This window comes from Phaseolus vulgaris, chromosome 11 (assembly GCF_000499845.2).
Source record: "Phaseolus vulgaris cultivar G19833 chromosome 11, P. vulgaris v2.0, whole genome shotgun sequence".
Classification (NCBI taxonomy): Eukaryota; Viridiplantae; Streptophyta; class Magnoliopsida; order Fabales; family Fabaceae; genus Phaseolus; species Phaseolus vulgaris.
The window spans coordinates 8873113-8900480 of NC_023749.2; the positions used below are offsets into that span (position 1 = coordinate 8873113).

The 27368-nt window shown below is 30.5% G+C and overlaps 1 protein-coding gene across 2 annotated transcripts; it reads right to left on the minus strand.

The window, feature by feature from the left end:
* Nucleotides 1-1737: 1737 nt before the first annotated feature.
* On the minus strand, nt 1738-12079 carry LOC137820413 (nucleobase-ascorbate transporter 12-like). 2 transcript variants are annotated; one of them, XM_068624498.1, is made up of 10 exons: nt 11176-12079; nt 10964-11061; nt 10696-10866; nt 10274-10374; nt 7674-7809; nt 7476-7526; nt 7101-7388; nt 6055-6289; nt 2667-2953; nt 1738-2234 (listed from the first exon to the last, which is right to left on the minus strand). In XM_068624498.1, the coding sequence occupies exons 1-10, from the start codon at nt 11642-11644 to the stop codon at nt 2013-2015; spliced, it is 2058 nt and encodes a 685-aa protein (XP_068480599.1). In that variant the 5' UTR covers nt 11645-12079; the 3' UTR covers nt 1738-2012. The 2 variants fall into 2 exon arrangements, with proteins under 2 accessions (XP_068480599.1, XP_068480607.1); XM_068624506.1 differs by lacking the exon at nt 2667-2953 and having other exon boundaries at nt 11176-11959.
* Nucleotides 12080-27368: the final 15289 nt, after the last annotated feature.

Here is a 27368-nt window from a genome sequence, read left to right on the forward strand (position 1 = left end):
TTCTTGTTAGCAAATTTTTGTTATTTGAGAATAGCATTAATTTCAAATATTACATAACTCACCACTCAATTTTAATTATAATTAAATAATTAATAATATGTATTTATTTAAAAAATAAAACTTAAGTCAAAAAAAGAAAAAAAAATTATGACGTGGACAAAGTCGTGCCAAGTTGACGTGATAAGAATCGTGCCAACTTAGCACGATTTCTTCATATTAAGTCGTGCCAAGTTGACACAACTTACCTAAATTTATAATTTTTTTAAAAGCAATCTCACCTTGGTAAAAAAAAAAATTATAGTTAAAAAAACCTCAATAATCGATCAATAGTAGGTACATAGTTCTTGGCTCTCGTTGATCTCATGGAAAAGTGAGAAGTAAACACAAATCTCTATATTATTTACTAAATCAAAGTATTGCACCATGTCTACTATTTATTTTGAAATAATTTGACTTTGTGGTCTTTTGGATGAACTTGGATTTTCTCAAGTAGATCCAATGCCTCTTTATGCTCCAATACAAGTGTTATTCATGTTGTTGTAATTTTGGTGTTGTAAAAACGATCCAAACATTTGTTCGTGAGACTTAAGATGACCATATCACATCAATCACTCATATCAATACTTAGTTTTAAGTTATGAATATTCTCACCAAAGTTATTTCTTGTATCGATCATCAGTTTCTTGTTAGCAAATTTTTGTTATTTGAGAATAGCATTAATTTAAAAGGTAATGTGAATCAAGAATTATTTCTTTTCTATATTAATATATTTTCCTAAAAAGATAGACAATTAATAAATTATTTTTCTCTCTTAATTGTATATAATAATCTTCATAAGAAATAGGTTAAACAAATATAATAATAAAATATATGTATTTAGTAATAGTAATGATATGTAAAGACTCATTATTATTTATAGAACAAATAATAACGTACATTAAATATTAAGTCATTTTCATTAACAACCCAACGAAAGATGAGTTGGTGATGCTTTAATTGAGGCCAACGAAAAGATATCCCGACCAAAATTAACCTAAAAATTCTAATGTTAGCCAAAGATCAAAAAACAAACAACAAAAGAATAATAAATGGGTGGAAGAGTCCCATTCATGACCTACATAAATGGGCGGAAGAGTCTCATTCATGACCTACATAAATATTTTGTATACGAGAGGATTAAACAATGATTCCTCAACAAAGCTCAAACTAAACAGAACCATATACAAAAACTAAAGATGTTTCTCAACAAGACCAACCAAAATATATCTTAACCAAACTATATGTCTTGGAATGGACAGTCAATTTGGATTTTGTAAGTCCAAACAATGTTTCAATCAATATCCAATTAATGGGATTGAATTTAAAATATAAAAAATGGATTTAAATATGAAATCAAACTACTAAGATGGGATTAAAATTATTCAAATTGATTTGGTTATGAATTAGTTTTAATTATTTGGAGCCGTATTTTTAGCAAATAAATACATAGGCTTGCATCACTTTACAACTTTTTGGCAATTGATTTGAATAACAGTGTAAAATGAGATGCGTTTATATTCTTACAGATTGTTCACGCAATGAAAACATTAAACTAGAGAGATATTGACGAGAACAGCACAAACCTTCCGTTGTCCTGAAGATGCATTATTTTTCGTGATTACTTACTAACTATGCTTACATTCTAATTATAATTATATATAGCTAGTCTCAACTAGGAATTGCAAATGAAGCTTGATAAAACTACAAAAAGGAAATTATATATACATTCAAAATGGCTTTATGCAAGGAAAAAAACTACACCTGGAGATGTCGAATGAATAAAGAAACTAGCTATAAGGTTAATCTAATAAATTACAACACAAATAGGCCCCAACAAATCCCAATGTGTACAAACTAGCACTGTAAAATGCATCACCTATTACTCTCCATCACTGCTAAGGTTCCTTAAGCAGTTGAGAGAGTATTTAATAAAGTGAATATGTCAACCAAAGAAAAACAAGTGTTCTTCTACATTACAGGCCAACCCACTTCACCCATCTGAAAATCCGACCAATTCTCAAGGGCAACTCATAGTCATTAGCGACAGCAGGCTCTCTTCTAGCAACCTCGGCTTCGGACCAAACATATACCCCACGTTCCAGCTTACTGCCAGGTACGGTATTATCCAGAATAACAGCCACAAGAAATGCTATCACCATGTGGAGCGACAAAAGCGTGTTCAAGACATAGTTCAACTGCAAAAGGATTAACAAGTGCTCTTTTAGACAAACCTACATTGCAACACAAGTAAAGTTTCTACAAAGGAGTAACAGTGATTTTTAACCAGCATTCAAGTGTTAAAATAACAAAAATAATCAATACTAATTCCAGAGACATAATTACTTTTTAGCTTAACAATTTCACCACATCATGAATATTTAGTCAAAACTATGGAGTAATAGGCATTTTTGGCCTTACAATAAGAAACCAAATACCTACTCCCTATTAAGAAATTGGTAGTTTCAACGTCCATTCACAGTATCATGGAGATAAATATGTAATGACAGTTTCATGAGGAGCCACACCCATCTAAAGAAATGAAAGTGGCCTTTGGATTACTCTATCTTTTCTGAAAATTTGACACAAATTCAAGCACCATATAGTAAAACATAAAGACACAGGCATACCCCTCCATATTTGCTGTGGAAAGGCCCATGAGAAGCCACAATGTAGGGCTGGAAGTAATTTGGCACAGACAGGTTGGAATTCGGGGAGATGCCATATTGTTGAAAGTAAGCAGGTATGGAAAGAGAGAAAAACAGTGATAACCCGACTATGATGATATTGCGTGAGCTTCCAGCCTCACTATAGCGTAGATTTGACAAGCCCAATGCACTGAGCATTGCCCACATAAAGCAGAGGAGACCAGCAACCATAACTTCAGGTATTGAAGCAATGAATCCTCCAACCTTACCTGTTGTGCGGCATAAGCAAAATTAAACACGGATAACTTGTAAGAGTTGTTTTACAGATGATGAGAGCATAAAACTACAAAACTATATTAAGTGGGCACAAGAAAAGACAGCAAAAGCAGACTGAATAAATCACACGCCTAACTGTATTAAGACTTATTTGGTCACAAAAATGAATGCAGACATCCAAGAAATCAAAGCTTATTTAATGTTTCTATGAAGATTGATGCACTTAGTGAGCAACACTGTGGTTAAATGGCAGAGACATGCCAGATTTTTTGCCAACTGCCACAGACAACTCGTGAAGTCAAGCCTACTATGGTGGCATAATAGAACACAATGTGGCATGTTTATATGGCGGAACTTTGGCCTTTCACCATATTCAACCATCTGCCATTGATAACACCGGTTATGAATAACCACTCATATGCCAAAAATATGGATAGGAGAACTGAGAAAGTATCTCAGGGAAGCTTCAAACCACTTTTTCCCTTAGAATTGAGATTTTATGCAATGTCAATAGCTATCACTTGAAAGCAAGAAAGGTTCTATCTCTCGGAAGAAAGATAGAAATCGCTCTAGATCATCAGTTCAAAAGGGCTAACTAGCCACCAGTTAGATAAAGCCCCATTGAAGCATTTGGCTGCAACGAAATATGAAGTACAGATACCTCAAAAGCAGCTGGGTCAGTCAAACATGTATCAAACCCAACACAATTTCAAATATAATTGAGTCTTTAGAGTTATTTGCATGTCTCATGATGATGCTAAAATAACATTGCAATCATAATAAATTATTATAGTAGTTAGTAATTTGGAACTATGCAACTTAGGAAAATCATTTCTAAATGCAGGGTAAACTGAATATTAAAGGTTGCAAAATCATCTAACCATATTAATGCGTACAACCTAAGCAATGTTGAGATTCTCTAGCATCACAACCGCTTCTTTCACTATTAACATTCTGTATAGTTCGCCTTAACTTAAAAACCAGCATCTCTTAGTGCATTATTGAGCACAGTTAAAAACATAAAGCTGCTTAGTCATACCTTAAATGGTAACACAAATATATATTACAAGTCTGGGTAACGGTTGTTATGTGTGAGGGAGAGTAAAAAATCAGGGAATCTAGTTGTTAAACAATGTGCTGGAGATTCTACATTGACTAGAAATAAGGTCAAATCACAGTATATAAATAAGTACAAACTTCATCTTATAAACCAGTTTTATGAGGTTAAGTTAGGCTTAAAATTCACTTCCTAATATGGTATTAAAATCTATTCTAATGAGTTTTGTTGGGTCTATCATGCTACCCGCTATCAGGCGCAAACCACTCACAAATATATAGTCTCAATGTGTTTCACATTGAATATATTCTCTAACACAGTTTATCTACTTCCACACTCAACTCTGATGTCATCAATTGCCTTCATAAGCCCTATGCTTGCTCATTACTCCATGCACACTTAACAGATAACCTAATTATTCAGAACTTGTAATTTTTACATCAGTATCAAATCTGACAAGGGAGGGATCAGTTTGTACCAGGAAAAGTAAAAGCTTTTCAAAGATTGTAAGGGATGAGATCATGAAATCAATAAACAGTTTCAGCTATTAAAGTATCAAGCTCTAAATTCAAATTTTTAGAAAACATACCGTATGCATCAAAGTATGAATTCAAGAGAGATAAAAGGAAAGAATATACAAAGACTTTTGTACTGGTTCGTTTAACTCTAGAACATCCAATTTTCTAATCAGCTAAGTATGATTCCATTAAATTTTCAAACTTTTACAAACATACCTCACATGCAAACTTAGAAAAGCCAACCAAGAAAGTTTCTAGAACAGGACAAGAACACTTTCAAGCCCACTTATTAAACTCTACCATAAGCTATACACCTCAACACAACCCTTGTGTCAAGGATTAACAAACCCACAATGCAAAAGAAAAAGTTCAGAACAACATCATTTGGGTAAACGTTTTACCAAAAAACAAATGACTAATCTTGCATAGGATGTTGAACTTCTTTGATCTTTATGCACAGAAAATATGACGATCTTTTGAAAAGAAGTTAGACCGTTGTAGAAGAACTTTATTTTTCTCAGAAAAACCTATTTGATCTTTTGTCGAAATAATATCATATAGAGAGGAGATAGTCTCCAAGCCTTTATATTTGCTGCCAGCTTTAATCTGTTATAAAGATTTTAATGTTAAAATGCCTAGTTTTGAAGAAAAGATTTGTGCAATTTAATGGATTAAAATAACTTTAAGAGAGTGCTTTGTAAGGCCAATAAGTTAGCAACTAGCTTATTTAGTGGAATCCTAATCGATTGAGAGACCAAGTGAACCAAGTTAAAAATCTTATTATATTACTTTCTCTTTATCCCTTGAACCCATAAGCTTGGGGCATATGGCATGTTTTCTTTAAAATCTTTAACAAGATTTTTAAACCTGATACTGCAATAGCTGAAAGTGTGCATTGATTTCAATACCTCATACATCACAATCTTTGAAAAGAAAAGATCTTTGTTGATCATCGAAACCATTTGATTCAAAGGAAATAATTCTCTGAAATTTTTTAAATCCCAATTGAGTTCAACCCCCCTCCCAACTGCTGGCCGATTTTTCTAACATTCCTCGAATTGATATATTTGGAAATTTTGCACTAAACAATTTTGGCCCCAAAAGCCATACTTCTTTATTCACTTGTTGGGAAATCATTGATCAAAGTGCAAATGGCGTAGCCATTTGTTTGGACAATAACTTACATAAGACTAGATTTAGACTTTAGTTTGGACATCATAATGAACTACACTAATGCAATTTTTTTATTCTACAGCCCGTAATTCTACTGGAAGCTTGATTTCCAGAAATGATTTGACAAACATTATATGTTTCACACAAAATAATTGTACTAAATGCAGCAGACCAGAAAAATGAAATTTCAGAATCACTGGGAAACCAAATAAATTGCATGATAAGTAATACCACAAACTACAGAACCCAAATTAGCTTTTCAACCAAGTAACTCAATGCTCATAATAAGTGTACTTCTGAAGAAATTTAGACTAGATCCAACCACAGAAAAAATACAGAAACTTACCCACAAGAGACAACACTATCAGAAAGCATGCACCCAGTTGAACTGCCCGGCGACTCCCCATTTTAGTCACAGCAATTGTATGAACATTTTCGGTTAAAGTTATAGATCCAGTTCCAGTTCCCCAGAGACCAGCCAAGATACTAGAAAGACCTTCCAAACCAATGCCTCGACTAAGAACTCCTGTAGTCGGCGGTCTGGATGCTACCAATAACGAAGATGCATGGAAGGTGCCAACCTGCAAAGATTAAAAGTAAATGAATATCAACGACACAGTACAATGATTTCTTATAATCCTGCATACAGAGAAAAATACAAGGAACATATCATTTACAGTTGTTCTCAACTAGATCAAGACATATTTTTATTTGATAACCACCTTGCAGCATCAAAATTCTTAAGACTTTAGCAATTAAATAGTTATTCTCATTGATCTAGTAATTTCCTAAGTCTTGAGATAGAACCAATACAACATTACTCACCTTACACTTGGTAATAGCTTGATGTTAAAAGACAACGGTCACAAGAAAAGACGTTGATCATATAAAAAAATGACAAGATGAAAATCATGAATTTTAAGCTTGGATCCGATAATGTGTAATTTCAATAGCAAAAGTTTTTCACCTTCGTTGACAAAGTATTCAATTAAAAATTAACTTACAATAGCTTATGCAAGGTTCATATTTTACCCTCCAAAGGAATATTTTTATTAAACGTATAACATAGAAGTGGGTGCAAATCATAATTTCCGATCAAGCCTGTATCTCATCCAAGAAAAAGAACAGTCTTGTGAATACAGTATAATAGAACATAGTTATGAAGTTGGTGGTAGATCCAAATCACAATTTCCCATCAAAGCCTGTACCACATCCCAGAATAAGAGCAGCCTTATAAATACAATATTACTAGAAATGGCTATAAAGATTCTACAAGGGCACTGTAGATAACTAGTTTTTTTTTTTCGAAAATAACATGTCAGGTGATCAACATATTCAGAGTAAGATAAAATACAGCCTAGGAACCAAAACAGAGAAAGACAAGAAACTCACCGAATCTACTGATGAGATTAAGGAAACCACGCACATTACAAGAGCCATTTTCCAATGGAAGACAGGAGTACCCCATTGTAGTGGATAAGGAAACCTAAACCATGGAGAGGATACCAATGCTTGAGATGTATCAACCCGACAATGCCTCATCCTTGAAAAATGCTTTCTGCAGTGCTCTGAAACCATATTTGAGGCAGGTATATTTATATCACACCCTTTGTAGCTGTAAGCTCCGGCTTCAGTCAGCAAGAAAGCAAATGCCCATGTAATTGCCAGTCCCAGAGGAACCTGGCAATTAGGCAAAGAAAACAGAAATCATTTGCTACAGCACAAAATTTAATTTCAAGTACCAAAGAGTTACGTAAGATTACTTACTGCATAAATTAGAAATATGCGATGCCCAAGAACAGATATCTTACGAAGATACTGTGGAAATAAAGAAATAACAGATTACAAATTCTAGTCCAGGCACCAAGCAATACTATACACACTCAAGGATTTTTTTAATAAAGAATAAATAAGTGAATCCATATTAAAAGAAATAAACACTCAAGGCCAATTAAACAAACTTACAAGAGAAAAAACAATAACCACTAATATTTGAACTGCACCAATCTCAATACATGTACCAACTAATGGGAAACCATAACTGTAGAATGAAAGGCCAACTGCAGCAATAGTAGGGGCTACAACTACAGGATTGATTAACCTGTAAGGAAACACATAAAATGAGGCTCATTGTCAACTGTACTGAACAGAAAGTAAGACTGCAATTTGATGTTTTTATTGTAGTCAACTCAGGTAATGAAGTGACTTAATTTTAATTTGTGACAAAAGGATTTAAATTTTAAGTTCTGACAAAAGGCAAAGGACATAGTTTCATATTGCATAAAACATCAAGGGGGATGTGTATAACTGGGATTGGTTGGAGGAATCATATTCAAACAAGGTATACCCAAAGCTTTGAACAAAAAGCACTTTTTCATGGAAGAACTATCTCAGCATCTTAATTATGGGAATTGACAGTATCCATACTATAAAACAGCTAATTATAAAATTAGATAATAACCTTAGTTAACAATAAAGAAAAATATATCATTTCCATACTTTTAAAAGTACTCATAAACTATTCAAAAGAACATTGTTTATCTAGCTATTTTTGGTTAATATATTCACCAACTCTATTATGGAAGATGTTGAGTCTTTCAAGGGGAAATTCATCAAAGAGATTTAACAACAATAAGATCTTAGTCAAACTCACATAGGGATTGATACCATCTTCAATCCAACCCAAAACCTTAAGATATTTTACTCAATGTGAGACTTACACTTACACTTTCATTCTTAACAGAAGAGGAGAATTTTTTTAGATCTACATAAATCATCATCTAGTGATTGTTAGCATGAGAACGCCAATATTAATATTATTATAGATCTATTTAAATTTTATATAACCTTATTTAGTGTTGGAGTTTTCTATTATTTATTATAAGAAATGCTGACAGGAGTTAGCTCAACTAGTATGATCATTATTACATCAGGGATACAGAATTTTTTCAAAAAATACAAGGTACAACAGGGTCAGGATAATGCAAACTTTGCATATACATATATATATATATATATATTACTGGAATGTCAATCTAGTGTATTCTCTAAATTAAATCATGTACCTAATAATCAGTCAAAGAAAAGAAAAACTGGTCAAAACACCGAAAGATTGATTTATTGTGGGTTAATGAAAAATGCTTAATATGATGCCATTTTCATTGTTCCATTAAAAGGTGAGGAAAAAACAAAAGAAAAAAATGGTATTTGCCTTTTTATTTTACATGTAAACCTGCTATTTGTTAATGAACATTCTGTGCACTTGTGTTTGTTAAAACTTAAATCTAAGGATTTTATACTTTTGAATGATATTTTGTTTGTATTTTTGGTGTTATAAGTTCTGATATCATATTTCTTTAATACTATTTTACATATTACTTTGTTAATACTGTTTTGATTATGAGTGAACCATTGAACCTTGAACTAGCGTCATGAGCAATTTAATGAATGGTCCAGTTTTAAAAACATTAACACATTCATAAATATTCATGTATGAAGTCCCACACTGTCAATAATCTTGGTATTCCTTCGATATGTTTGTAACTCATTAAATATAATTAGGAGTGACAAACTAGATGAATCAGATAACATTAATTTGTTAACTTATTTTGATTTATTTAAAAAAATCCGATTCATCCATGTTCTATTTGACAAAAATTGTTCTTCTAAGTCATTCATTAACAATTTTCTCATGAATGGATATCCAATTCATCCACAAAAATAATACTACATTTAGTTCTATATATAAAAAACAAATACTTAGTTTAAAAGTAGCTGAATTGGTTAGTTTAAATTAATAATAATGTCACAATTTTAGTTTTATTTCAGAAATATTCACATAATTAAAACTTATAAGGCGTGATTAATTTAACTACTCATAGTCATAATTCAATGAATTGTTTTCCAAAATTACTTATGTTATTCAATAACCAATAATGCATTTGCTTTCATTAAAAAAATGAGTGAATGTCTCATTGATATAGTTCACAATAAATTGAGTATAAAAACAAGTTAACAATCAATGTAATTGAAATTAGTCATATGTTTTTTAAAATATATTTTTTGAAAAAAAATATATATATTTTTTGAATATTTTAAAAATTAAATCTAAGAAAGATTTAAATGTGAAAAAAAATAGGTAAGTTAATTTTGATTCATTAAGAATTTATTAAAGGATCCATTAGATTTTGAATAATAATAGATGAATCATTAGTCATTCATAAAATTAAATGGATGGGTTGGATCCCATCCATTTTTTATGTTCATTTTGTAAACTGTATGAATGAATTTACCTGTGAATGAATTGGATGGATAAATGGTTCGATTTGTCACGCCTAAATATAATAAAAAAACTAAGAAATGAAATCTTATGCGTTAGTATGTTTGCCCCTCCAAAATTTTTGTCTAGGTTCCATTGCTACGTCTACGATTCTGTAACGTGAATTTCTCAGCCTTTAGCACACCACTTGCATCAATGCACAATTATTCAGTTTAGTGAAAAATTGAAGTGTGTATATGTAAAAACTAATAAAAACAATCAAATTGAGAAAATCCCAAAACCATACCTTACTAACAGTGACATAAGTCCAGTATATCCAAGTAAAGCTTGAAAAGCTGAACCAATAATTATAGCCCCCTGGAGCTCCTTCATTATATGCTTGAATTTCTGCAAATTGATAAATAAATTTCATCATCTATTTTTTCCAATCATTCACAAACTCCCAACTAATGAGTAACTAAACAAAATTAGAAACTGCTGCAACACCCGACAACTTTGTTATAGACAAAACCAATATACAGACAGAATCAATATCTTCTGGGAGTCAGATTCCCTTTGTTGAACGAAAATCAGACAGCTCATATTTTATCTTGAAAGTAAAAATATAAATCATCCGAACTTCATCTAGCATCAACAGTCGCAATTCATGACTGCAGGGAATCAAATTCCAAGATTCTTAAACATAAAGGAAAGGAAAGAGATACAAACATTTCCATTCAATCCTTGAAACTCCGGGGAATTGATTATCGCGAGCGCCGGCGCCAGATAAACAAAAGAAGGGCCCTGAATCAAGGGTAACCTGGAGCCAAAAGCAATATGCAAGAGAGTAGTCACCCCCGAGACAAAGAGCACGGTCGATACCACCATAGAAGTTTCCTCCTACACTCACTAACACATCAAGAACTTCGCCACCAAAACCAAAACCAAACACCACACAACACGAAAACACAAACTAAGCCAGATGAAAACAACTCACATGAGTGCCTCCCATGGCAGGAACAAGCACAAGCGGAATAAGAACCAACGAACCTAATATCGAAACGTAGTGCTGAACACCGTACACGCCAATAGGAACTACAGAGTAACACACATATGAAATTGAAATCATACTTTAATTCCCTTCAATAACCGAATCAAATCAACGAGCCCTTCAATAATTCAAATCGAAATTAAAAAATATTTCAATACCTAAACCAGGTGAATCTCTGAGCTCGTACTTCATATGCGCGTGCCGCGACACGAACTCGTCGTCATCCACCGGCAAGCCGTCCACCACTTCCTCGTGCCTCGCCATTCTCCTCGGCTGCGGCTGTTCCGCGGCCGGCACCGCCTGTCCGTTGGTGCTGGGAACCGAATTCTTCGGCACGCCGTCAGATTCTCTCCGCTTCTTCGCGATGGCAGGCGGCGGCGGAATCGGAACGGGAGGCTTGTCGCCTTGTGCGACGCCGTTAACGGTTCCCGGAGTTCGAACGCGACCGGCCTCGAGATCAACGTTAGGCGGAGGGATGGTTATCAGGCCCGAATCGGTGGCATTGGTCTCGCCAGAGAATTTTGGCCTGAAACCTGTTTTCTTGGCCCAGGAAGAAGGCGGCATTGGCTTGGGCTCCGGCGGGGACGGAGCCATGCGGTTACGGTTGTTAGGATCGGAATTGGACATGTTTGGGATAAGCTATAAGCTATGCGCTATGCGTAGTGGTGTGCATAGCTTAATGGTTGCAGATCTGGCGCGTGGAGTTGCAGAATGAAGAAGCGAAGGTGCTAGGGTTTTAGAGACGAATGAAGTAACGGAAAATGGAAAATGGAAAATCGAAAATCGAAAATGGAAAATACGCAGTGAGGTGTGAGAAGCGGAAAAGGAAGAGAAAGGAAAGAGTGTGAGAGTTGAGTGTGGAGTGAAGGCGAAGTAGAACGTGTAGAAGGCCGTTGGAATTTAAGAATAGATATTTTATCTATCTATCTATCTATTTCTCTTATTTTTCTACTCTGTTTATTTTGTTCTTTCTTTACAAGACAAACGGTGGACTTCAAAATTCTATTACATGGGTTGGGAAGAAAAGACAGAAACAAACAAAACGGGATGAATTTTATGCCCTGGTTAAACGGAGCATCGTCAGGTATTATTATTCCCTTTTTTATTATTATTATTATTATTTTAAAAATTATATTAAACTGAATACATATAATTTCTTATAAGAAAATAATCCCATTAAGTGGGATAACATCACACTCTATTATAACTATATGATTATAAAAAAGTATGAGCAAAATTAAATATACAAAATTATATATTATTGTAAGGCGTATTTTATCGTGTCGCATTAAGTGCATTTCTTTTGAAGTGTGGTGTGTTGTTATTTAATGTGTCATCTTCTTCACTTAATATAAGTGTCATTAAGGTCTTTCCCCCACCCCCATTCAAGACTTTTTGTGAGGGGCTTCATCTTTTATTTTGTTCTTTTCACTTCTTCTTTTATCTTGTTTTATAGCTTTTTTTCTGGTAGTTTGTCCATTGTCAATCAGACTCTGACTATATTATTTTATCAGATTACTTTTTATCTCTCATAGATGCTTTTAAAATACTTATTATATAGTAAAATGATAAATTTAACGTTTCATGCTCACTCACATAAATTATTTGATTCAATTTATCTACGACCAAAAGTCATATTACTTTCTAACATTATTCTATAATAAAAGGAGGGTACGTATCAAACGTTAAATAATTCAAAAATAAACTTTAGTTAATATATATATAATGATTGGTTCTAAATCATGTACAATGTATATGAATAACTAAGTTAAACATTTTGATTATTTGATGTGAAGGAGGAGAAGACTCTCTAAAAGAGTTAATACGAATTAGACTGCCTAGCACATGTTCGTTATAAATATTTTAACGGGATTTTTTTTAATGCTCTTTTGTTATTCTTTCGATATAAGACGTAAATATATATATATATATAGAGAGTCTTTATAAATTGTGTTAACACACTAGAAATAGTGAGAAATTTATGCATATAGACCTTATATTATAGATAAAGTGTTTTCTTGAACTTTATTCTTGTTTTTTCTTGCTTTGTTAGTATTGAGAACCCAATAATATACGTTATATTTCTATATATGTTTTTTAAAACATAATCATGAAATATATGTTCAGATGCAGTTTCAGGATTTGTTTGCATACACAATACAGTCATACTAGGTCATCACACGAGCAACAAACATAAGAAAAAGTTTGTTGGAGATCTTACATCAACTAAAAATTAAGACATTTCATAGTTTATAAGTGGATGCAAACTTCACCTTATAAATCGATTTTAAGAGGTTGAGTTAGGCTTAAAGTCAACTTCTTAATAAAGTTATCCAAAGGAAAACAATGAAAACAAGGTCTTAAATAGAAACAACTCAATTTATCATCTTTTTATCAAATGCATTCATACATCCATACAGATCAAACATTGACCCACATATCAATCATATTCAACAAAGAATATATATTGGTTCCTTTTCAAGGACATGTATTTCCACCATATATTTAACATCTAACTTATTTTAGCACCTCATATATACAAACCTCGACTACATGAATTAGAGTGAGTTTAAATTATATCCTTACTCATACTACAACATGTGTTCTTATTCATTCTTTTAGAGTCCAACATGTGATCTAATAATACAATAAACCCTCATTCAGTTTCTCACCAAAGATACTTCCACTTGACCAAAAATAGTTTTGTTGAGCGAGTATCAGATGATACAAATGATGGAATAACCCATATTATACTTTCGCTTAGCGCATCTACTTTGGTTTGAGCAAGGATATTAGATTAAGCACTCAATATAGTGACCTAGACGATACATATGCTTAAGCACATCTATTTACACTCAAGTTAGGCTATTAGATGAAGGAATCAATAAAGTGACTCGAATGCTACCTTCACTTAAGCACATTTGTTTTCACTCGAACGAGAGTATTTGATGAAACACTCAATAGAGTGGCTCAAACAATACCTTTGCTTAAGTTCATTTGTTTTCGCTCAAGCGAGGGTATCAGACGATACTCTCACGTAAACGACTCAAACAAAACCTTCGTTTGAGCCTTTATTGAGCTGGGGCATCAAATGAAGGACTCATTGGAGTGACTCAGATGATACTCTCACTTAGTGACTCAAAAGAACCTTTTGCACTAGCATATAGACCCTTTTAGAAACGAAATTATCCTTATCTTGAACTTCGAACCACATCTCCCTCTCGTTTCATAAGATTATCCCTCTTAAAATACAATGGAAGAAATTAACTTACATGAAGACTTAAAATAAAATAAAAACTTTGATCAAACAAATTAGGAATAAATCTAATTCAATATATAAGGCAAAAAATTTGGACTCATTATGTAATTTAAGAACGTCAAGCTCAACATCCAATTGAAAGCGTCAAACTCAACATGTAATTAAAAATCATCAAAGTCAATCACGCTGTTGGAGAGCGTCCAACTCAACATGCAGGTGAAACTATAGGCTCAACATATACCAGATGAACTTCAAACTCACAGGCACCAAAGAACTTAAATTCACATACAACCTAAGAACTTCAAGCTCATTCATGTAACAAAACATTATTCTCTTAAACCTTCCCAAACAAAACAAACTTTATATCAAAATCATCAACTAGGTTATTTAAGGTAGCTAAATTTACTTGAAATATTCAACTACTCCAAGTTGAAACCCAACAAGTACCGTTTCAACAAACTAAAAATGTTATTTTGGCCCAAGAGTAACATAGATTAATCTCTACCCATCAAACTTCGCATGCAAGCATCTATACCTAAACATTCAATCAATCCAACAAGAAATCATCTTAAGAAAAGAGATAAAAAATAATATATTTTGAACAAAATTTGATAGATCTTTGTTATGTAATTAAATATACCTACTTACTTTTTGTAATTTTTTTCAATCACAAATTATCCAATTCGTATTTTTGTTCTCAAAAGCTATATAAAACATAATTTATGATTCTTTTATAAATTGATCATGTTTTTAAAACTTACACACACACGTTGAATATATATATATATATATATATATATATATATAAATTCTACGTTTAATTAAAAGTTCTTTTACATAAATTATATATACAAATTTTATATTAATAGAAAAGTATTTAATAATTCACTCATATAGATTAAAATTGATATAAATATTTTATAAATATTAAAAAATAATTTATTTATATTAGTGTGACTTCATTTAAAAGGTAATTAATATGAATATTGATGCTGAAATGAAACTGTAATTTAATATATAGTTGGATTGAAAAAAAATTATATAAATTTTATTAATTGTGTAATATTGATAAAAGTTTATGATTTGATATTTCTTTAAATATATACACTAAATGTGTTTAAACTAAAAGTATAGTAAATAAAAATTCTCGGTACATAATATTTTTTTTTAATTTATAAACAATTTAAATTCTACAATAGTACTATATTAGGTGATAAAATTTCTGTAGCGAAAAAATATACTATAAGGTTTCACAAAATTATATAACTCCATGAAAAAAAATCTAAAATAATTATTTATAATTTGTTTACATGTTTTAATGCTTCCAAAATATTAAGAAGAATGAGTTAGGTAAGTGATCCATAGGGACATAATTATTTGACTAACTGTTTGAAGCACTTATCGAGACTTAACAAGCATCCATCAACACAACATGATTATATAATTATCACCCAGAATGTTACTCTATTATCGAGATTAATTCAATAACTTGTTCTAATATTTCAAACTCAAAATCAGATACCCACTACGATGCTATAAGTATGCACTTCACACAAGATAAATGTACAAATTTATTACAAGAATTAATACTCGAACAACCAAATTTCGAATCTTAACTTGAACACGTCGGAGTGCCTTTTACAAATAACTCACCTTAAACTGAAACCAAAGATCAAAGTCGAAAACCATAAACACAACAATTATTTAAGAAAACAACTCATTCTTTCGTTCAACATAATGAATTTGTTTGTGTTTCTTCTTATTTATTATTCTTTTTACCTATTTTTATTTTCATGTTACAGTGTATTGTAGCTGTGGAAAAAAAATAGGCATTTGGTGCAGAGAAAAGCATGAGCGAGTTTTTTATGTTGATATATGCAGCATGAAATTGAATTGATGGTGGGGTGCATTCACAGAATCATCATTGCCATATATGCTATTGGGAGTTTGGTGTAAAGATTAAAGGTTCACGAGAGATATCTGCACAAAGTATCCCTTCTCTCCATTTCATTCATCAATGTCATCCTGTGTCAAGAAAAATTCACATATCTCATGAGGATTTCAAGTTTTGCAATAAATTCATAAATCTCTAAATTTTCACATTTCTTTCTGCTAATAAAAATAAAATATTACATTTTTTTTAAGTTCCAATTACCCATTTTAGACATAGTTATATAGTTTAATTAAGTTCTAAATATTTTTCTAAATTTAAATGTTTCTAATTGAATTTTTATTACAAAATTTGTTCTATTGAGTGCCTAATATTTTGTTAGGTACCTCTCCTCTGATTTTATCTTAAACCCAATTACATTCCTGCTATTTTTGTCTTCCCATCTTCAATTTTTCAGATTAATTTTGTTTTCTTATCTTTAACTTATTAGATTAATTTGTTGTTTATCTTTCTAATTTCTTCCAACTTGTTTATTTAAATATTTACAATTACAATACAACTTTGTATATAAGATGAGTTTAGTTATACCTTCAAAGAAAACTTTTAAGAACATAATTCTAATTTTGTATATACTATTTCAATATTTTATGAGAAAATCATTAAATAAAAATTAATTTTAGAGATAAAAATAATTAATTATTATATTAATTAAATTAATTTTTATCTTAAAGATTAAAATAACCATTAATATTTAAAATAATTTTTATTATTAATAAATAATTTTTAATTATTAATTAGATATTAATTTAGAAACTATATATTAATAATAATAATTACTTTAAATATTAATTATTTTAGTCTCTAAAATAATATCTAATTTAATTAATATAATAATTAATTGTTTTTTATCTTTAACATTAATTTATATTTAATGAGTTTTTTTATGTTTTTTTTCATAAAATATAAAAAAAAATCTCCCAACGTCATAAAATATGTCTTTTTCATTCTTTGATTAGATTTTTCCTAAAAAACATGACAGGTAGATTTTTTTTACTAAAAGTAAGTGATGATAATCTAATTTTGTTGAGTTAAAATAAAAAATTATTGAAACAAAATACTGTATTGTTCTTGTTAAATTATTTTATGTGGTAATGCATTAAAAAATAGTAAAAGTGACATATTATCTACTTGACGTGTAGACAATGTATATAATTATAATCGAGATACTTTTATCCATCAAACATAATTTAATCATTTTCAACCATTAAAATTCTCAAGAAATATTATACTTAAGTTTTCTTTTATTGCTGACTTGAGTCTAAACCTAAATTTTAAAATATCTAGTTATTATATTAAATAGGCTTAAATATATTAATAAATTTTATTTTATTTTGATTTCTATAAAAAAAATGAGATTAACCTGAGGAAAACAGATATGAAAATGACAGATAATAGAAAAACATAAAATAAAGAGAAAAAATAAATTAACAAATTTGTAGTGAGAAACTAAACTGGTAGAAAGATGAAGACATAGTGATGGTGGGGTACACTTCACAAGTTATCAATAGGAATATTAATTATTGAGAAAAGTAGAAAAAACAAGAAAATATAAAAATATAAAATATAAAATGCTAGCTGTGAACAATCTTCTTCTGTACATTATCCAAACACCTACTAGTCGTTTAATAATATCAACTATGCACCACAACAACAAAACTAATATAATAATATTAAAAAAAGTAAGATTTTAAAAATATCTATAGCACCATATTATTTAAATATCTATAGTTACATTCTAAATTTCTAATAAAAATGCATTCCACTGGTTTACATAAACCACTAGAATTACTAATAAAACATGCAAATGCTATATAAGTTGAATTTCTGAACCTCACAATATTTGAACATATCTTAAGATTTAAAAATATCTATAAATCATCCATTAATGAAGTTCATTTTGATGGTTAACAAGATTTATAGACCAATTTAAGTGTGTTTTATCTTGAAGATGTAAAATTATTATACTTTCAATTTCATTTATGATTTTTTATTTTTTTGTGACAAAGAAATATGTTTACCTCATTGCTTCAATCCTCTATAGTATAAAGTTGTTATTATTAAAAACCTTTTGATCTTAAATTTGGTGACATGTCTTAGTTATTGATTTTTTTTATTTTTTCCTTTTTATCATCAATTATTGCATTTTTAACAATAGAATATAATAAGAGAAAGAGAAGAACGAAACTTTGTTTTATTGATCAATGGTTCACAATCAAACACAGAGATTACGTGTGAAAAACAAATTACTTTATATTCAAATACCAAGTGTAACAAAAAACTATTGAGAGAATTTATGCTTTACACTATCTTAAGAGTTTAAAATAATAAATATACTAACATTTTCTTAGACCCATTAGATACCTTTTCACTAAAATTATTAATTTGGAGTTAATCTCAAACTACTTCTAAAATAAGTTTTATATTATTGATCTAATTGAATTGAAAAAATCCTAGTGTCCATATAAGTAAATTTAACTCGCCCCAAAACAATTAATTCTTAAATATTTTTCAAAATTACATAAGTCTTTACAATATTATAAATTACAAATCAATTCTTACAAATTAATTTTTAAATATTTTATAATAATGATAAATTGATCCTTAATTATTTTTATTATTTGTAACTTAATTGTAAGGTTGAGATCCATCCCAACTTTCCAGTGTCAAGCTCAACCCAATCTGACTTGTGTTCGATTTGACCCAGTCCAACCTTGCATGACTTAAGTGCAACTTGACTAGACATTTCTTGACTTGGACTGAACTTGATATGATCCAAGTACAATTTGGTTTGACCTTGAACTGAGCTAACTTGGTCTGACCTCAATCTGTCCCAACTCAGTTTGACTTTAGCCAGATCAAACTTGGTTTAACATTAACCCTTATTAACATGAGCTTAGCCCGACCAACAAAGCTTTAATTGGATTTGACACCTCCTAAATGGACTAGGTCTGACCAACCTAACATGGGCTCATTTGGGCTTGACTCAAACTAACTTGGATCCAACCCAACTTAGTCTCATCTTGACATGGGTTAGAATTAATGCATTCAACCTGACATAGGCTTAACCTAAACTAATTTGGACTTGTCTCAATCCAACTTAATTTGACCTATCCCGACCAAGCCTAACTTGGACTCAACCCAATAACATTTCATGACTTGGGCCAACCTAACTTGACCTTTCCTAATAAGGTTCCAACCTGACTTAGGTTCAACCCAACTCAATTTGACATGAGCCCGACTTGACTTAATCTAACCCCTGATCATAGACCAACTTGGTCTTACCTTGGTCTAATCCAACTCGGACTGATTGACCCACATAACCCAACCTGACATGGGCTTGACTTGACATGAGTTTAACTTAGGCTAATCATGTCTCATCCTAACAAGAGATGACTCGACACTACTCGATATGACGTAAGACCAACTAAACTTGACTTGAACTTGGACAACTTTGGCCCAACCCGACCAACTTGACATAGTCACGACCCAACCTAACTTGACCTAGGCTCCACTCGACTCAATCTAACTTGGACTCGATCTAACTCAATCTAATGTAGGCTCGACTCGATTTGGTCTAACATGGATTGGGCTCCTCTCAACCTAACTTGACTTGAGCCAAGCCAAACTCGACTTGACTTTAACCTGATTTATCTCTTATTGACTTAAACCTGATTTGACTTGAACCCGACTCAACATACATTGATCGATCTTGACTAATTTGATATCATCCCGTCCTGACCTAATTTGACCAATGACCTAATCTTACACCTACCATCTTGAGTTTGAATTTGGATTGACTAAATATTTTTTATATGTATAAATATTTTTAATTAAATATTTATCTTTTTATTTTATTTTTTTTTTAAGTAAGATTTTTTACTTTAAACAATTGCCCTTAAGTTAGCATCATCATTAACCAATATTTCACGCCCTTCACTAAATAACTATGATTTGAATAAACTTTTACATAATTTTAAATATATATAACTATATTTTGGAGGGAAGTTTGATGGGGGGAGAGATTTTGATACCTTTGAAGAATCACTAATATGACTTCAATAGTTCATAGTGATCTTAAATAGAAAGTGAAACCTACAAAAACTTAGACATTCAAATGCCCAAGATAAACAATAAAAATATATAAAATTTTATATTAACAAAGAATAATTTTATAGTTTATTTACATGTACAAAAAAGCAATGAAATATATATTTTTGATAAGATTCAACAGTAGTTACATGGAAGTAAGTGGTGATGTGATGGTTCCGAGGTTATGTTAATCTAAGGCAGTTTTGAAATGGATTGATTGATTGTGTGTTGTGTTTGAAAAAGCAGAGCATGAAGCAGACAAGTAGTGTGTTGATTATGGCTGGCATTGAAAGAAGCATATTACGCCAAAAAATGATGATAGTTTCTCAGAGTATTCAACACACTCATCGATGGTCTCAGTATTATAACCGCGAATTCGGAAACTTGGGCATCTATAAACAAGACACTATCCACCATTGGGGTTTTCTACCTTCTAATTCAACTCAACCTCATCATCACCACTTCCATTTTCTCATTATTTCTCTTCAATTTAATAAAACTTTTTTTTATCTCATGTAAGAATTACAAAGAATGAATAAATGAATAATAAAAGATAAAGCACTAATAAGAAACACTTTTTTGTCCTTCCAAGAAAGGAAGAGACATAGTTAAATAAATAACTAAAAAAAGTAAAATATTTAAGTTGTTGTTTATTTAATTAAATATCTAAAATACCTAAGAACAAAATTTCATGAAAAAAAAGGTATTTATCTAATTAAATCTTTATAGTACATGAAAAAAAATACATATATTATTTTTTAAAATATAGAGGAGAGTCGTTGATAACAATCATTTCTTAATCAAATTAAAAGAAAATTCAATTTTAGTGTAAAGATCGTTTAACAACCGTGTTGGACCATCTAGTACTAGAGATGTGATAATATAAATTTGATTGGAATGACTCATAATCATCTTATGCAATACTGAATGCAATGCAACAAAGTTTAAAACTTATATGTAAACAAGAAAGGTTAGTAATAACAATAAAGTAAAATGAGGATTGAGTAAAAAAAGTAGGTTGGCTCCCAATTTCATGAAATCCTCATTGGTTATCATAAGATTATCATCTATCCAATTCTCACACAAATGTCAAAATTAATCAAACAAATGTCAATCAAATTCAACATAATATTATCGACAAAACAAGTGTTTTTTGACGTATTTAGTATGTTACTCATCTTCAAGTGTTTACTCATTATATGGTTATTTTCTACCTCTTAAACTAAGCAAACAAGAGATTGATTATAATTAAGCAAACTAAGTCTTGAGTGTGTTGTGGGACTCTTCAATTCCCCCCATTCTAATGAGGTTTCTTTTATAATATTCGTTTTTTTTTTGCACAAAATTGAATTCAAAATCTGTCTCAGGATATTGTTTGACAATTATTGAATGTTTCCTTTTTTCTGTTTCAACTTATTAAGCATATGTTCTAATTCCCAATCACTTTCACATCTCGTTTTCACTTTTATTTATATTTACTTGAATAATGTATTTGAATGATATTTGCTCAGTTTATGGCACATTTTAAGGAAGAATTTTAATAGCATAAATTGAGAGAATGTCCTCGTATAAGATTAAAATATTTTGGTTATTACTTCGATATTTTGGAAAGACTGTCTAATTGATGTGAAAGATGAGACTCTATAGTCCTTGACAAAATTTACCAGACTTCAATTCCATGTAATTCTTCATCTGCATTATCCTTAATAAAGTCCATAATATTTACATATGGTCAATATAAAAAAAGAATAAAATGTATCTAAAAAATAGATTTAAACAATGATTCTAATTAATGTCTATTTTCATATAGTGATGCAAACCTAATCTAATTTTACTCTCAAATACAATCTAAATGCGAGCATTAAACACTATAAAGTAAATAAAGATATACTCATTAATCCTATCATTTCATAATTATGTTTTTTATTTTCTATATTATATAAATTACTGTGATTTTTACATTAAAAATACCAAGGAATTAAATGTCTAAGTAAAAGTATAATGCAGACATTCGATCTTAATATTAAGTGCACTTTATTATATTTTATACAATATTATTCTTCATGATTAATTAAAAGTTAAGAAAAGTGAACGTGTATTTAATATATTTCCATAATAAAATGTGAGAAAGAATGTGTTCGAAAAAATGTTATTTATCAACAGCACTCTTCTTATAAAAAATAAATAAAAAAAACTAGTGAAACTAGACCACACCACTAGTTAAACTAGGAAACACAGGTGTTGTCCTTTTTTTAATAACATTAAATTAAATATATCATAATATTTTTAGTGTTAAATTGTCTTTTTGACATAGTATAGAAAAATTATGAATATACGTTTTAAAATTTGCAGAAAAAGAAAATTACAACTCCAATGAATGAGAAAAAAAAATTGAAAAAAAATTTCAACAATAAAATCAAAGATAAAAAGTTGATGGAGTTAAAACAAAGTAGAGACAGAATGTAAGTTGATCGACGAATTAGAAATAAAACGAAAAAAAATAATAACCACACCATTTTAATGATAAAATAAAAAATATTAAGTACTTAGAATAATGTTTTTGATAAAAATTTAATTAAAAATACTTAAATTAATAAATATTTAAAACTTAAAATCAAACCATAAAATTTAACAACATTGGTCATTATTAATTTTCTATATTAGTTCGTGGTTTTCGTGAAGTGTCATTATTCTAATAATCTATTATATATCATTAACTTTTATATAATGTATGCAAAACTTAGTTATTCTTTAACATATACATTCAAATGAAAAAGGTCTAGAGCAAACAGTCAAAATTTGTCTTTCGTCTTTAAATTTTGTTAAAGAAAATATTTCAAAAGATTTTTTTTTTTTTAAAGAAAGTACCAGAAAAAAATATTAATAACAAGAGAATGTGTTTAAGCATAAAATAGACGGGGAAAAAAAAATTATTTGAGAGATACAATTATTTTGAAAAGAAGCTATTACTCTAAAAAACAATCAAAAAATCTTTGTAATTATGTTTAATTAAAATTTTGTTTATCAAAATTTAGAATTGAAATGTTTTACAATCATTTATTTTTAAATATGCATTTTTACAAAATAAATAAGGATCTTAAAAATACACCATAAAGTAATATTATATTTACATATTGTTATAAAAAAAATGGTAATCTTTGATGCAAAAATTATCACATACAATTTTAATTTACATTTTATATGTTTTATTATCTTACATCATTTTTAAAATTTCCATAAAATTTTTCTCCTATATAAGAATGTTGTAAAATTCACATCTTAATAACTTTTATTTACTTGTTAAGAGATATTTTCAAAATAAAAATAATAATTTTTCATTCTAGTAAAGTCTTATTTAAAATATACAATATCACATATTTTAATAGAGAAATCTTAAAAGAATTAGATCTTTAACTTATTACCTATCTCCCACGTTTAAAACTGCAACTAAGAATTAAAAAAATAGTAGGCCAGGCCTAATTTAAAGTGGATCAACTATTTAAGCCCGTTGTAATGTACATAAAATAAGCCTTTTGCATTCTGCACCCCATAAAATTTAACTCCACCTCTATATAATCTGAAAATTATTTTTACATTTTTAAAATTATATTTTAGAGAATATAAAATCCAAAATATGTATTTCAGAATGTATAATCTGGAATACATAGAAACACATATTTTATATTTTAGATCGTATATTCTGAAATATATAATTTTTTTATCCTTTTAAATTAATTTTGAATACAATTAATTTATTTAAAAGAGTATTTTTTAATTTTAAACACAAATAATTTATTTAATAAGAACAATATTAACTAAAAGTAAACATTCTTATATATATAATAATCATTGTTAAAATTAAAAATACAAAATATAAGTAATAGAATATATCCATGTTGCCTGCTATAAAGCCTGGGGACGTCTGTATAAACTACCCTTTCATCCGTGACACCCTAAACTAACTACAATGCATTGTGATTTTTATCTCACATTATTAAAGGATACAAATACCAGAATTACAGAAGGAGGATCCTAATATTAATTGGGAGTCTTTTCTCATTATCAGTTGCTTCTCTTTATATAGAAGAATAATTAGGTGTCTTTTCTAATTATCAGTTGTTTCTCTTTATATAGAAGAATAATTGAGTGTCTTTTCTAATTATCAATTACTTCTCTTTATATAAGAGAATAATTGGGTGTCTTTTCTAATTATCAGTTGTTTCTCTTTATAGAGGGGAATAACCTTTATTTTATCTCTTTGTGTGTTATGATTCTAGTATTTAATTATTGATTATTTCCTTTTTTAGTTAAACCCTATAATGAGTGTACTACTTATATATATTCAGACCATTTGTTCTGATTTGAATAATAAGAAAGAAGAGATATTCATTCTCATATCCTTTGTTTTCAGTTTACTCTTTTGTTCATCTCTGTTCTATTTTGTAATATGGTATCAGAGCTCTGATCATCAGAGCTCTGATCATCAGAGCTCTGCTTGCTACATTTATTCATGGGTGAAGTTGATGATCCCTCACAAGATCTTAGTTCACCTTACCATGTTAGTTCATCAGATAATCCTTCCTTTCTTATTGTCCCTATTATTCTCGAGGGACCAAATTATCATCATTGGTCTCGTTCGTTTCAAATGAGCCTAATTTCAAAGAACAAAATAGGTTTCATTGATGGAACTATAGAAGCTCCCAATCGTACCAAATAATTGTCTCCAACATGGCAGAGAGCCAATATGTTGGTTGTTTCGTGGATTCTCAAGACTGTTTCTCAATCCATCGCGTAGAGCATCATTTGTATGGACAATGCCTTTGACATATGGAATGATTTAAAGGAAAGGTTCTCACAAGGAGACATGATTCGTATTTCTGATATCCAAGAGATGATTTCTTCTTTAAACAAGGTGAGTTGACTGTTACAAACTATTTCACTCAATTAAAAATTCTTTGGGATGAACTTGATCTTTTCAGCCCGCTATCCGCTTCTTCATGTGCCTCTAAATGCAATACTTTTGTGAATGTTTCTAAATATAAAACACAAGCCCAGAAATTTCTAAGGGGGCTAAATGATAATTATTCGACTGTGAGAACTCAAATTCTATTGATGGACCCTTTGCCATCCTTGAATAAAGTTTGCTCTTTTGTTACACAATAAGAGAGGCAAATATTTGGTGATCAATCCAAGGCAATGATTGCTACTAGCAAAGGAGGTTATAAAAACAATGCTACAACCTATGGCAGAGGTGCTAGATACGGAAGAGGAAGCAATGGAAGGACATGACATACCATTGATACATGCTATAAAAAGCATGACTTTCCACCTCATTTCAAGTTTAAAAATCAGAATCATGATATTAGAGTCATTTAAAGTCTATCCTAGCAAGTGTTTGATGGGTCTATCGTGTCACCCGCTATCAGACCGTTATCGGACCACCCATCATATGTTATCCCCATGTACCGGTTTTATGAGGTTGAGTTAGGCTTAAAGTTCACTTCGTAATACACATTGAAATATGTTGTGTCACATGTCCATAGTGATCATAAGCTACAAAATATCAACGATCTTCTTGAATACGTAATGCATTCATTGAACCAATGCATTAAGCATTTGAAAAATAAAAACAAAAAATCATGACGTATTAACATAAATAACTCACCGGACAAGCATGCTCGTGGTCATTTTTTGCCATAATTTTTGTCCATCCGAGGAAGTATGTAGGGATGTGGCACATATATGAGCTAGTGCATGTATTCTATTGCACATGCTGAGTGATGTGAAGCCAGTGTCACACTGGCAACAAGATGATCGATAAAGTGCAACAATTGGTCACCCAATGACAACAAATACACCTCATTCGAAAGGTGGAGGAGGCCGAGCAATTGTTTGCTTGTACCCAAACTGGTGCAACACATGCTCGAGAAAATGGTGTTATGGGCATGTCCCAAGCCAGATATATCTTGAGAACATTGATATCGCCTCAAACAGTCAACTAGGCTAATGGTCATCGTAAGGAGTTCAACATGGGTAAGACTGTCGTTTTGCACATGCAAAAGGCTAACTATACATATATGGTATCCAATGACATAATGACACATCTAAGGGAGGAACTCCTGAAATGTGGGAGTGATATCATTGGTTCCCAACTTAGTCAACATCACCAAAATCTACCCCAAGTAGCTCGACAACAATGATGACATAGATCCAACGTCACATACGTACAAAACTGCCCTATAATGGGGAGATGAAGCAATGCAAATACATCATCCAGAGTGATAGTCATCTCATCAATAGGAAGGTGGAAATTGTTGGTGTTGTGGTACCACCTCTCGACAAAGGTTAATATGAGACATTTATCAGCAGTCTCATAACTAGCGTTGCAAAGTGGTAATAACTGGTGTTAAGTACCATGACCTCAATTTGGGGATGACAAATCCCAAACTTACCTAGCTTGCATTTGTCCATCCTCATCCCCTCATAGTTTACAAGTCATGTGGTCGGCTGCATCAACAACGTATTAATAGGCACCCTAAAAAATTCGATTCAAGTTTTCTCATTCTCTCTCGTAGCACATGTGACGACACATCACCATCATTGACAACAACAACAACTTATTCTCTATTCCTTCTAGAGACTGACACCATGGATGTCTATCTAGCTTCTGTTTAGGATGATGATCTACCTCTCTCTTTTTGAGTATATATTTATTTGACAATAATAATAACATACCATCAATAATTTTTTTTAAATTAATATATACTTCCAAATTTTCTTCGTACATCGTGAGTGGGAGAGGCTCTTCTTTAGTATCTGTATTTTAGTATAAATAATTTGGTTTGCAATATAATTTTAAAACAGTGACCATCTTGCATCACTCTATCTTGCTTATCTTGCTTTTCCACTTCAGACACCATATATGTAATTCAGGTTTCTCACATCCGTTCTTCAGATTTTTCGGTTTTGTAGATCTAAATGTAACAAAAACTTTAAAATGAAGAGGAAAAATGGACAAAGGCATATAGATACTGGTAAATGAAACTTTGTTT